Consider the following 13,660-nt stretch of genomic DNA (forward strand, 5'->3'; position numbering starts at 1 on the left):
AGGATTTAGTCTGAAGCCGAGCAGGAGAATGACAGTTGGTACCAGTCAGCGATTGCTCTTCTAGAGTTCAGACTGGTTTTCTATTGCTCTTATTAAGGCAATTTTAGCGACTTTCTCATTCATTTGAGACTCGGATCAACATCAGTGATGGAGAATTCACCGCCCGCTGTCCGTGAGGAGAGGTAAGCACCAAATCTGAGGAGCGGAATGTATATTGCTGTATAAAGAGCTGCACCTGCTGCATTGTAAAAGTTGTCTTATAGGCCCGCCACTTTGTTGTTTTATTGCATCTTCTTCCTTTTTTTTGGGGGGGGGGGGGGGGGGAGGGCAGGAGTATGTGTTGTACTAGAAACTGGTAGTAATGATACTGTTATTTATATATATATAATTGGAAGTGTACTTATAAAAGAGGTGTCATATATAGGCATGTCTTGTATGTGAAGTGTATAGTGTAGCTGTGGTACATAATATATGGTTACTGCAGTGATAGGCGAGGATGTCCGGCTGTAGGGGGTTGTTATACAAATGCTGATAGATAATGTTTATTGCAGATGTTGTGACAGAACTGCAGGGTAATGATGTAACCTAAATGGGTTTTGAGGATGTTTAACCGTGTAATTCAGTGTTTGTAGCAGTTTCTGTTATGGCCCCATCACCTATCCCTTCTAAAGAGGGCACTATTGACCCTGATGGTGGAACTAAAGCTTGCACCCCCAATTCCTTCCTCCCACAAACATATGGAAAGGCCGGGCAGGAGGAGCTGCTTCCCCTAATTAATTAATGAAGCTGTTCAGGGTATATTATATTCTTATTTATATATATACCGCCCGACATTTCACAGCCCTTTATATATCAGAGGGTGAGCACAGACTGCTGATGGCACAAAAGGTCAGAGAGATAGATATGAGATAGATAGATAGATAGATAGATAGATAGATAGATAGATAGATAGATAGATAGATAGATATGAGATAGATATGAAATAGATAGATAGATATGAAATAGATAGATAGATATGAAATAGATAGATATGAGATAGATAGATATGAGATAGATAGATGGATAGATAGATATGAGATAGATAGATAGAGAGATAGATAGATAGATAGATAGATATGAGATAGATAGATAGAGAGATAGAGATAGATAGATAGATGTTGTAGCAAATTATTTACTATTATTTACAACATTTTCATGTCTTCTATCTGGAGACATGTACAACTGTAGCGACATTCACTTGATATTTAACGCATTGTGATAACTAACTCCAATGTACAACGATGCTGTAAATTGCGTTCCCACAATGCACCAGTCATATGAATGATCGCTACATCTATACCCATTTCCTGCTTTGTTCGTATAGACGGTGCAGGAGGGCATGGGCTTTATGGCAGATACAATGATGGGAGCCAATAGTTAGAGTAATGTCCCAAGACCATTCCAGTCTGCCGGAGGGGATGGAGTACAGGTCGTCCCTCGGAGATCGGGGAATGACAGGGGAAGATGAGAAGCAATGCTTCCACTGCCAAGTATGGTGCCTCCCCGATCTGCTGGCCTATGGAGTATCTATGGGTCCATAGGCCATACTGGCTACATATGCTGTAGGGGTCTTATGTGCGGCTCTACAGGGTGATTATTCAGAAATGTTGGGATTATTAGCGAAATTAGTTAAATTATTAATAAATATGGAGATTTTGGGGTGAATTAATCTATATGCAGATGCACTGGAGATTTTGAATAAATATAGATATTCAGTGCCTTAGAATAAATAAGGAGATATTTGGTTGACTAGAATAAATACAGATCGATGATAGAAGTAGGGAGTCATTAATATGGAGATTTTTGGGTCACTACGAGATTTTTGGTGACTGAATTATGGAGATTTTTGGTGACTGAATATATATAGAGTTATGTTGGTGATTTTGAATAAATGTAGGTATTTAGGTGATTATATATAAATATAGAGATATTTGGGTAACTAAAAATAAATGATTCTGTATTAATGATCTTTCTATTGTATTTAATTAAACGTTTATTGACATTTTCTTCCTTATTTATTTTTTCTGTTTAGAAGGGATGCTGTGAGCTCCAGGTAAGCTATGAAGTTATAGGGGTCAGTGACTACACAGGGAGGGACGGGACAAATACACATAATGTAACCCCAGTGTATTGAGACTGCATGGTTAGTTAGACCGGACATAGAAGCTATGATGGGTTTGTCCTAATGATAATCCGTTTTTATTTCCCCTGTAAGGATTACGGATGGCACGCCGTGCAGAAGAGACAACAGTGGACGCATCGGCCAGAAGAGGAAAAGAGATCTCGGCCCGTGTGAGGATGAGCCCCAGAAGAGGAGGAGGGATGACCGGGCCCAACTACAGGAGGAAAGGGAAGCCTTCTTCCATGTCCTCGGTAAGACTCCAGCCGGTGTTTCTAGTGTTGCAGCAGGTATACAGTATTCTACATAAATCTATCAGACTCCATTATGTATCAGTATCAGTGGGATCAGACTGGCCAAACTAGGTGCAGCATGAGCCCAGGACAGGTATGCAAGGTGCCCGCATGTAGTGTGATGCTGATACACTGTGGTGCTTCAGGATAACACACTTTGAAGTTTGCTTGTTTGACTCGGGAACCGAGATCTCAAGTCAGTGAGGCGGACCACTTGGTTCGACCAGCATTATCCCGCTGGAAGGTTTGGTTTAAAGGGGTTGTCCCGCGCCGAATCGGGTTTTTTTTTTTTTCAACAGCCCCCCCGTTCGGCGCGAGACAACCCCGATGCAGGGGTTAAACAAGAACACCGGACAGCGCTTACCTGAATCCCCGCGCTCCGGTGACTTCTTACTTACCTGCTGAAGATGGCCGCCGGGATCTTCTCCCTCAGTGGACCGCAGGTCTTCTGTGCGGTCCATTGCCGATTCCAGCCTCCTGATTGGCTGGAATCGGCACGTGACGGGGCGGAGCTACACGGAGCTACACGGAGCCCCATTGAGAAAAGAAGAAGACCCGGACTGCGCAAGCGCGTCTAATTTGGCGATTAGACGCTGAAAATTAGACGGCTCCATGGAAACGAGGACGCTAGCAACGGAACAGGTAAGTGAAAAATTTCTGATAACTTCTGTATGGCTCATAATTAATGCACAATGTACATTACAAAGTGCATTAATATGGCCATACAGAAGTGTATAGACCCACTTTGTTTCGCGGGACAACCCCTTTAACATATTACAATTTTTGCTTTTAAAAGCGTTCTCTCCCCAAAAATGTTTCTAAGACGTTTGTACCTGGGGTCTCACTGTTCTTCTACAGTTCTCTCGGCTATTAACACTTTACTTCCCTTTTATTCATTCTAACCTATTTATCTGCAACCTCTCATGGACAGTCAGACCGCCTGCACATGAACAGATTTGCATTGCAGAATCCGTGGTCGGCATTCACTCCGCGGTTCTACAGCAAATACAGCATGCTATTGAAAATCGTTTCTTCCTGCACACTCGTGGAAATGAACTGCGATTTTCAAAAGCGTAGAAAAAAATCGCAGCATGCTCTGTTTTTCTGCAGTGTCTGCTCAAACGGCTTTCTTTGAAGTCAATGGAAGCCATCTGACTCTCAGCCCATCCACAATTGACATGCAGATAGGTCATGTGCACCCACGACATCACTTAATGATTGCACGGGAATACAGACATCTGTATTGCGCATGTCTGATGGCAAACTGCCAGGTCCATCTGCAATACAGATGAAAGCAAAAGCAGACTGGTCGCCCAGATGCTGGACGCGATCACAGCCAGATACATTAATTACTGAAATATTCCGATTTCTCCTGTTTTTCAAGAGCTTGACTACTTCAAGAAGTTCCTGACCAGAGACAGCTGCATGCGGATATCTGACAAGGTGAGCTAATATTGTGGAAAGAAGTAGAAAATCATATTTAAAGGGGCGACAACTGTTGTTTATAGCTATAAACCTTTTTGTATTTACACTTTAAAAAAAAAATGATTCCGCCGACCCCATTGAAGAATATTAGGTTGCAACACAAAATCAAGTAGCCATATAGAACAAGCTGTGATTTGTTTCCCGCTATGCAGGAAAGCATCGCTCATGTGTATGATCCCGTTTAAAAGAATGGGGTTCATATTTGTGTGCCTCAATACGCACAAATTTTGCGTGATTTTATCACCCGTGTGAAGCCGGCCTGAGTTATAAGAGAGTAAGACATTGTTACTACAAAGGAAGCAAGTCTGGACCGGACGCATAAAGGTTCTACCCCAGCAGGTGGCGCCATTCTAACATTAGTCCTGGAATATCTGGGGATAGAAACATTTAGTAAGTGTAAATGCAAAATGTCCTTAATTCTGGGCTGGATTTAACTATAAACACTATTCTTCATGGGACAACCCCATTAAATAACGGGACTTCTGTTGATGTAATCAGCCTGGTGACGCGCTGCGCTGTGTAACTTGGTGACATTATAGTCAGTATTAGATGTAACAGTGACAGCTAACCATACAGTGTAGTTATATTCTTTACTGACTAGTATTCACAGAAGTATATTGATCACATATAAAATGAATTACAAGTAAATCTACCACCAGCCTCTCCCTGTCCTTCCCCTCCCACCAGTACCTGCTGGCGATGGTCCTCGTCTACTTCCGGAGAGTCGGACTGCGAACAGAGGAATATCGAATAAACTTCTTTCGAGCGCTGTGAGTTGCTTTTATTAGAACAGATCTGCTTAGAATTTGAATTGCGGAATCCGCGAACGTCTCCCACGCGGACAATCTGTGGTATTCCACACCCATTGGAAAAAAAAACCATTCACATATCCACTCACATGAGCGGACAGCGATTGCGATTTCCACAAGTGGATTTAAAATTGCGCATGTTCCATTTTTCAGCGGGGTCTGCATGGACTGTTTCCATTGAAGTCAATGGAAGCTGCCCGACCTGCGACCCCCCCATAATATCAATTGCGGATAGGCCACAGGTACCCGCATCATTGCCTAGCAACGGCGCAGGAAAAACAAAGATTTACCAAAAATTGTACTGCACATGACCGATGGCGAGTGTCTGCAGTCATCTGCATTACAGGGAAAAGCAGGTACACGGGGTCGCCGGCTGCGGTCAGAGATGGATTCCGCTGTGGGCTCTCGCATGCGGAATCCAATTCGGTCATGTGCAGCCGGCCTTAGACAGGTAATCCGCTCTTCACTCTTCTGACTTGTTCATCATCCGGTTTAATCTTTCCTGGCAGCTTCCTAGCCAACCAGATGGAGGAGGACATTGACTTCTGTGAAGAGATCTACGCCTGGGCCCTCGGAGACAGCTGGAGGAAGAGGAAGGACCTATTTCTTGAACAACGTAACCAGCTATTCCGCCGCATGGGATTTAATGCGTTTGTGGACCGGAGCGCCTGTGACCTGGTAAGAATAATACAAAACACTCCAGTCTTCCATGAAGAGTCTGTGGGGATAATAATACTAATCATACACTGTTTGATCCTAGGTCATGGCAGAAGATCCGTCACATTGGGCATGGACAAGACATCGACAGGTCCAACACAGCTGGGCTATTCCCATGTTCAGGAGACATCACCAAGAGTTCACCATCCACGGCCCATGGGGCAACCCACCTCCACCCTGCGCCCTTTGTGAGAACATCCATAGGTTTCCATCGATGTGGAGAGTCCAACAGGCAGAAGAGGAACCAGACGCGGCGACAGATGAGGACTGAAGACGTCACGTATGCTTTTTATGGTCACACATTGTACAGCCAACAACACATTCAATAAACATGATTACATACCCGCACATGGTAGGTAGTCACACGCAGTCACAGTAGGTAGTCACAGTAAGTAGTCACATGCAGTCACTGTAGGTAGTCCCACACGGTCCTGGTAGTTAGTCACACACCTTCACCTTGCACACATTTTATAGTGTTACCTCCCTTAGTATGCCCGGAGGAAGGGCAGTACAGCAGCCATGGTTTCCCTACAGGTTTCCCCCACAGGGGGTTTTTCCTGTCCTGCGTGTTGCTGTTCGCTCTTCGTGAGTGATGGGAGGTAACAACCAAAACACATAGAATACACAAATAATAAATATTACATTTTTTAACTAATTGCACTTTGTCTGAGTCATTTTTTCTATATCTGTGTGTCTAAGTAAAATGGTATTTAAAGGGAATCTGCAGCTCCTATGAGCCCCATACACTAAACTTATAGGCTCATGAGAGGTGAAATGCTAAATCAGGAGATAAGAATATCGTACTTCTCAGTGTACCTCAGCTGTCAAAGCCACATCTGCATCCACCCACCCTGCGGGCTACATAGGCATGTATATAGAATAAAAGCACTCGCTGCCTCTCTCTGTTAACCATTTATATGCCATGGTCACAATTGACTGTGGCATCTAAGGGATTAGTGGTCTGGGTCAGAGGTATCTCCAATCTTGCAGGATCTTGGCTGTCGGTTACAGCCCGCTCTTGTTGAAGCTTTTGTGGGCACAGCTGCTGAGCCTGTACCATCCCTATGTCATAAACATGTTTCACTTTATCTTAAAGCCCCCTCCAGCAATGACTTAAATGTACATCATCTTTAATGTGAAGGGGTTGAAAAAAATACTAAAGTTCTATAAAACTCAGAAAATGTAAATATAGTATATGAAATTGTGATGTGGAAAATCGTTTGACAGGACAAAAACTGTGGCAAAAGTCTGATATCTGATGCGGAATTCGCCACTAAACATTCAGCTGTGAATTCCGCGATGTGAACATACTTTACTTTACATGTCATCATGTAACATAGATGCATCATTTGTGTTTGCAACAAACTGCCCATCTATAGAGCCCACCAAATACCGTATTTCCCCCAAAATAAGACACTGCTTTATATTCATTTTTGCCCCAAAAGAGTTATACTCAGCTGGTCTACGGCGTCTGGGTCCCTGGTGCTGCTGGTTCCCCAGTGGTGCTGCAGCAGGCTGCTGTGTCCTCGGCTTCACACAGAACTCTCCTTCTGGTGATGGGACTTTGCATACCTCGCCTCCAGCAAGAGAGTGCTGAAAATGCCTCACAAGCCTCGTGGCTCAGCCAATCAGAGCCGTCGCTCTATGAGCCAATCATAGCCATTCAGTGATGTCATTTACTGAATGGCTGTGAATGATTGAGTGCCGGCTCTGATTGGCTGGCGCTTAATCCAATCACAGCACTCGTTTACTAGAGGCGGGGGATTCAAAGCCCCGTCACCAGAAGGAGAGTTCTGTGTCAGTGCAGAGGACACGGCAGCCTGCCACAGCCCCGGGGACCAGCGTGAGAGACTTTCAGTGGAGAGAAAGTATAGTGGAAAGATTTGCAGACCAAATCTTCCGTATTTTGGACCCACTCCTGGTTTTAGCTCACAAGAAAACATCACAAAAACTGTCATGTGAAAGCGGCCATGCGGACAATCTGCGGTAAAATGTGGGCATTGAAAGGCATGCATTTTTACATTTTTCTTCACTCTCGTGGATATGAATTGTGTATTCGTGAGCAGAAAAAAAAAAAAATCGCAGCATGCTATTTTACTGTAGAATCTGCACAGATAGCCTCCATTGATGTCAATGGAGGTGTGTGACTCACAGCCTACATACAATTAACATTGCTTATGGGCTTGGGGGTACCTGCATCATCGCTAAGCGACAGCGCGGGAAATACAAGCAAGCAAAGAATAAACACTGTACCGCGTATGACTGCCTACGCTGCAAACCTCCCGCATGTGGAATCCGACCTACTCGTATTAGCCTGACCTAAAACTACGTTTTTTTGTTTTGAGATTGTAAAAAAAATGCCAATATACCAGTTCTGACTATCCTATATGAATACACTATACCACTGTATGCTTCCCACTATACCACTAGATGGAGCCAGAGTTTGACTAATGCACAACCAGAGTTCTCTGCACCATCTGTTAATACTCCGTACGGAAAGTGAGATGTAGTAGAATAAACCTCATTAGCATACGATTCCCCCTATCCTCAGCACTTCTATCACCCATTACTTTTTTTCTATTTTAAATATTATATAGCTATTTGAGACCTTACTTTTTGGGGGAAGGGGCTTTGTAGTATGCCCTCCATCTGACTGCATACTACAGGCTAGTGAATTATCGATATGCATGAACCGCCGGAGCTGATATTCCTTCTACAGGTGTTTTTATGATCTTCCAATAAAGGTGAGGCATTTTGTCAGGACCTTGCAGTGATGCTGGACTTTTTCTATGTTAATTTTCATGGTGGACCCGGCTCAATGCGCAGGCAGGAGGGTTGACTTTTGGAGGTGGGGAGCTAATCCTGAATTTGTTTGACTGCAGTAGGCCAAGAGTGACCTGAAGGGTAATGCTTCAGGTGGAGAGAGGAGACTTCCCACAATTGGGAATGTCATACACACCAGGAGGTGCTGTGCCATAAAGAATAAGTCACCAGCCGCCTTCAAGAGTCCTTGTGTGTGCAGTCATATTGAGAAGCCGCTGCCAGACACTGAAAAGCCATTCAAAGGGAAGACACTACAGTCAACTACTGTAAAGAGGTGGTTCAAAAAGACTCTTTCACACAGGCATTGCAATTTTTGGCTGCCCGCAATGCAGCTAAGTCTTCCGTTTTCACACCCGTTCACATTACGGGGCTGCGGCGTATATACACCGCAGCCTGGAATTCCGCGGTCTGCTGCTAAGGTCTCTCCCCCTCCCCTTGCTGATAATGGCAATAGAAGCTCCCATTGAAGCCTATAGGAATCCAATGCTTAATATGGTCGCGATTTTCGGCCAACGTTTTATCGCAGCAAGGTAGCCACAATAAAAGGCTTGTGTGAAGGAAGCCTAAGAATGGTGTCTGCTGTGGAACCAGCAAGTGTATTGTGCCTTGGTGAGTAACCGCGAAGCTTAATGTGCCTCTTCAGAGTAAAAGTGAGTTGAGTTAGATTATTTTTAAGTCCTGGAAAACTCCTTTTTACTCCGTGCTGATATTCTGCACTCCGCAGCTGTGTCACAGTAATTGCTTTCCTTCACTGCTTTAACTTAGCGCCCATTAATATGGCCATATAGTCCATAGACAGCACATGGCCCCATAATAGCCTATGAGGCAATTTCCCTGTACCATCCACTTGTTATCCAATGTGTAGACTCTGTTTACTGCTAGTATGCTGTGTGGGGAAAAAAACACATTTTAGGGCGGCCTCATACAAGCGTAAGTGCAAAAACACACACGATAGCACAATGTTTTTGTGCGGTGAATGTCACGCTATCATGTGCGTATCTGCGAATTTTACTGTGCTCTATGCGATGTTGGGGACAAATCACATCAATGCAGGACACATCCACGCCGAGATGTAAAAGTCTATGCAACCTAATTAGTACCTGATGTGTTTGATTTCCCACAATTACATGGTTATCAAGTGCACATTTGCTCACCCCATAGACTCCTAAGGGGCCTTTGGTGCGCAAATGTGCTCTAAAATATAGCATGCTGCATTTTCTTCCGCGTGCACGCAAAAGCGAAAGATGATAGATGATTTTTTTTTTGTGCAAATACGCACACAAGCACGTCTGTGTGAGTCCACCCTTACCATGAAAATCTGTAAACTGATATCTGGATAGGTCAGGGTGCTCTGGGCTGGCAGACGCTGTGACATCATGGCGCTTTGGCAGACTTGGAAACGTTTAATTGCATTATACCGGTCTCGGCTGGTGTCCTAAGGGGTGAGACGAGGTGGTGCAGCATTAAGTAAATAGTGCCACATGTTCCTCCAACATTTGGTGGAAACAGTGGACTGGATTCACTGACTTGGCACTTGTTTGGCGCATCCTCCAGTCGGTTCACACTGCATTCACATCCTCCGCAGCCTCTACTCCTTGGGTATACAACACTTCCACAGGCGGCATTTAATTAATAGTCAGTCTTCTTAGGGCAACACAAGGGGGCATGTACAGCTGTACATGTACATGCCCCCTATGCATGGTTTTTTGCATACATATCTATGTATTTTGCCGCACTTTTTGTGCCTGTAGGGCATGTTTTTTTGCGCACGGCACACAACCACACCCTGATTTAAATGGCTATTAAGCCTAATGAGTTTTAGAAGTGTTCTTTTTACTGTGCAATTGCAAAGTGTATTGTGCATCTCCTTGTGTATTGTGTGCATATTTGCGCACCCCCATAAACTTCTTTGGGGTCCTTTGGTGCGCAAATGCACACAAAAGTGGAGCATGCTGCATTTTTTTTTGTGAGCAAAAAAAGGAAATCTGAACGAACCTGTTGAAATCAATGGGCTCTATTGTCTGCATACAGCGCCTCTGTGAAGCCGACCCTTAGGGCTCCTTCACACTGGTGATCACAAGAAAATCACAGCAAAATCGCAATTGTACTCAAGTTTTTTGAGCGTCAATGATGCTTTTTCTAGAGAATAGTATTGCATCGCTGCCGCCTGCGAAAAGTCACGTCATTTTTTAACGTGAAAGTGAATAGGACTTTTTAATGTTAAAAACGCATCACATGAAAATCGCAAGTTTATGCGTTGCAATAACAAGAAGGCTCCATGGGGAAACATGGGAAATATTTTTAAATATTGGCTGTGATTGGCTGAAGGCATGTGTGTTTTCTGGAGGCGGGGATTTCAAGCTCTGCGTCCAGAAAGCAATGCTCTGCCGGGGACCAGGAGGGAGCGACAGCCTGCAGCAGCACCGCAGAACGTCAGAAGAAGTGAGTAATGATTTTTATTCTTTGCTCTGCTGTATTCCCGGCGTATAAGGTGACAGTTGGGGGGTCGTCTTATACGCCGGTATATCCGGTATATATTTTTATTTTTACACATTTCTGGATGAATTGCAGGGAAGGGTTTATATATTTAAGCCCTTCCCGACAATTCATCCCGCGCACGCCAGCAGCCCATTGCTTTCAGTGGAACCTGCTGTATTGCTGGCTCCATTGGGCTAACAGCTATTACAGCTATGGCAGAGGAGAACGATCTTTATGCTGACAGTGCGGGGGGGGGGGGGGGTCCCCGGGGGGTCCCCACTCTTGCCGCTATTGTGGCTTAATAGTGGGACCTGGGAACTTGAGATGCTGCCCAACATGTAGCCCCTCGCCTGCCCTATCCGTTGCTGTGTCGTTCCCATCACTTTCTTGAATTGCCCCGATTTTCACAAATGGAAACCTTAGCGAGCATCGGCGATATACAAAAATGCTCGGGTCGCCCATTGACTTCAATGGGGTTCGTTACTCGAAACGAACCCTCGAGCATCGCGAAAATTTCGTCCCGAGTAACGAGCACCCGAGCATTTTGGTGCTCGCTCATCTCTAATGTTGATCCGCGGACCTTACCCCAGCTTCGGCACATGCGCCCGTCAGCATCATGGCGGACGCATGCGCAAAAGTGAAATATTGCCCAAGAAATGAGAAAACTCTCTGCTGCAAGCTACCAAAGGTAGCCAAGAGCCTGGAGATGTCACGGGGAGCCGCGGTATGCGGTTACTGGCCACATGATCGCCGTTATACAATGCATAATGGCGATCACGTAAAAGTTCTTTAAAAAGTGGCAGTTTCATCTCCCCTCACCGATGTGATTGGTGGGGGGAGATGAAACATCTTCTCGGAGGCTTCGGCATTTGAATCCAGATGCGATTATCCTCCATGGACCCTTCCGGCTGCTGCGCATGCGCCCGCCGGCAAAATGCCGGACACATTCGCAGGAGCCGGGGAGCCCAGGAAATTCTAAACCTCCTTGCTCCCAGCGACCAATGGTCTCTGAGTGCTTGGAGCAGTGACCGACGGCCTTGTTGAGCGGTCCCCGGTCACGTGATAAAGTAGCGATCTAACATTAGGCCGGTCACACATGACCGGAGAGGAATTACGGGTTCTGCATGTGCTTAATCAGCGGTAATCCACGGATCAATCGCATGCATTGGATTACACAATTCCCCCCAATTAGCGGGTCGGAATTACGTAATCCACTCGCAGAAACAGAACACGGCATGCTATATTTTACCGCAGATGTCCGCGACCTAGAGCTCATTGTGCTCTATGACCACGGATATACCCGAGGCCCATATACAAACACATTGTGTACGGGCTGTGAGTACTCGGGTCATCTCTAAGCGACGGCGCAGGAAATATAAACAAAAAACGGTGTACTGCGCATGACCGCCTGTGTGAGTAGGCGGTTATGCGCAGTACATTACGCGGCTGTACGCAGGGTCACAGCCGGGCTCACAGCTGGGATCCTCTGCAGGCCTCCGCAAGCGGTTTCTGCATACGGCCGTGTGAGCCCGGCGTTATTCAGACCGCTACCTGTAATACGCAATTTACAAGAAGCCCCGGGAATGCTCGCCTTCATGCAGTTCCAGGAGCAGCTTGTTGAGCGCCTTCTCTGTGAGACCGCTGCACCGCAGCAAAATTACAAAGCCTCACAGAGCGCCACTTTCTACACCCCATCCCCACCACTGAGGTCACGAAATACCCCCCAAAAAGCATGAGAGGAGGGGGGATACCCGGTTTTCTTGCCCCATGTGCCCATCCAAAGCGGCCTCCGTAATTACCCCTGTCTTTGGATTTAAAACGCAGTTTATATTATTACCTTTATCTAATATTTAGGGAATGCCAAAAAATGGGGATGGCGGGGGGGGATTATTTTTAGGAAGTCAAATTTTTTTTCCGTGTAATTGGGCAAAGGGGCCTGGAATTTATTCAGTTCTGCCCTGAAATCCAGCAGGCATTCCCCCCATTATGGGCCTAGCCATGTGTCCTGTAAGTAGATTAGGGCCACAATGTGTATGTTTCTGAACACGGGACAAACGGGGGTATCCATTTTGGGGTGGACATCTTCATTCCTATGTACACTGTACAAAAAAAACCAGTTTTTAAATTGACAAAATTGCCAAAAAAATGAAAATCGTAATTTTTTCCTTTTGCTTTGCTTAGATTCATTCAAATACTGTGGGGTCAAAATACACAGAACACCCCTAGATGAATTTATTAAGGGGTCTAGTTTTTAAAATGGTCATTTGTGGGTTTCTCTATCGTTTTGGACGCTCAATGGCTCTACAAGTGGGCAAAGGGGACTAAATCTCCTTCAAGCAAAATTTCTGTTCCGAAAGCCACCGGTTGCTCCTTTCATTTTGGGCCCCATTGTGCATACAGACGTAATACTAGGGCCACAATTGGTATGTTTCTGAGCACGGGACAAACAGGGGTATCCATTTAGGGGTGCAAGTCTTCATTCATATATGTGCGGTACAAAAAAACCTGCTTTTGAAATGACAGAATTACCAAAAAAATGAAAATCGTAATTTTTTTCCTTCGGCTTGGCTTAGATTCATTCAAAAACTGTGAAGTCAAAAAAGTCATCGTACCCCTAGATAAATTCGTTGAGGGGTCTACTTTTCAAAATGGGGTCACTTGTGGGGATTCTCCATCGTTTTGGTCACTCAATGGCTCTACAAGTGGGCAATGGGGACTAAATCTCCTTCAAGCAAAATTTCTGTTCCAAAAGCCACCGGTTGCTCCTTTCATTTTGGGCCCCATTGTGCATCCAGACGTAAGATTAGGGCCACAATGGGTATGTTTCTGAGCACGGGACAAACAGGGGTATCCATTCTGGGGTGCAAATCCTAATTTTCATGTGTACTATAGAAAAA

At 45.1% G+C, this 13,660-nt stretch overlaps 1 protein-coding gene across 1 annotated transcript; it reads left to right on the forward strand.

Annotated features, from left to right (window-relative positions):
- The first annotated feature begins 3,759 nt into the window (after nucleotides 1–3,759).
- LOC136624745 (speedy protein 1-A-like) lies at nucleotides 3,760–6,083 on the forward strand. The gene is made up of 4 exons (XM_066598677.1): nucleotides 3,760–3,894; nucleotides 4,624–4,706; nucleotides 5,255–5,423; nucleotides 5,506–6,083. The coding sequence occupies exons 1-4, from the start codon at nucleotides 3,877–3,879 to the stop codon at nucleotides 5,731–5,733; spliced, it is 498 nt and encodes a 165-aa protein (XP_066454774.1). The 5' UTR covers nucleotides 3,760–3,876; the 3' UTR covers nucleotides 5,734–6,083.
- The last annotated feature ends 7,577 nt before the right edge of the window (nucleotides 6,084–13,660 follow it).

This window comes from Eleutherodactylus coqui, chromosome 4 (assembly GCF_035609145.1).
Source record: "Eleutherodactylus coqui strain aEleCoq1 chromosome 4, aEleCoq1.hap1, whole genome shotgun sequence".
NCBI lineage: Eukaryota > Metazoa > Chordata > Amphibia > Anura > Eleutherodactylidae > Eleutherodactylus > Eleutherodactylus coqui.

Excerpts from the sequence above, each read along its gene's own strand:
- LOC136624745 (XM_066598677.1), top strand. Across the intron at positions 4,707-5,254 it reads ATAAACTTCTTTCGAGCGCT|CTTCCTAGCCAACCAGATGG; the intron begins GTGAGTTGCTTT and ends CTTTCCTGGCAG. Across the intron at positions 5,424-5,505 it reads ACCGGAGCGCCTGTGACCTG|GTCATGGCAGAAGATCCGTC; the intron begins GTAAGAATAATA and ends GTTTGATCCTAG.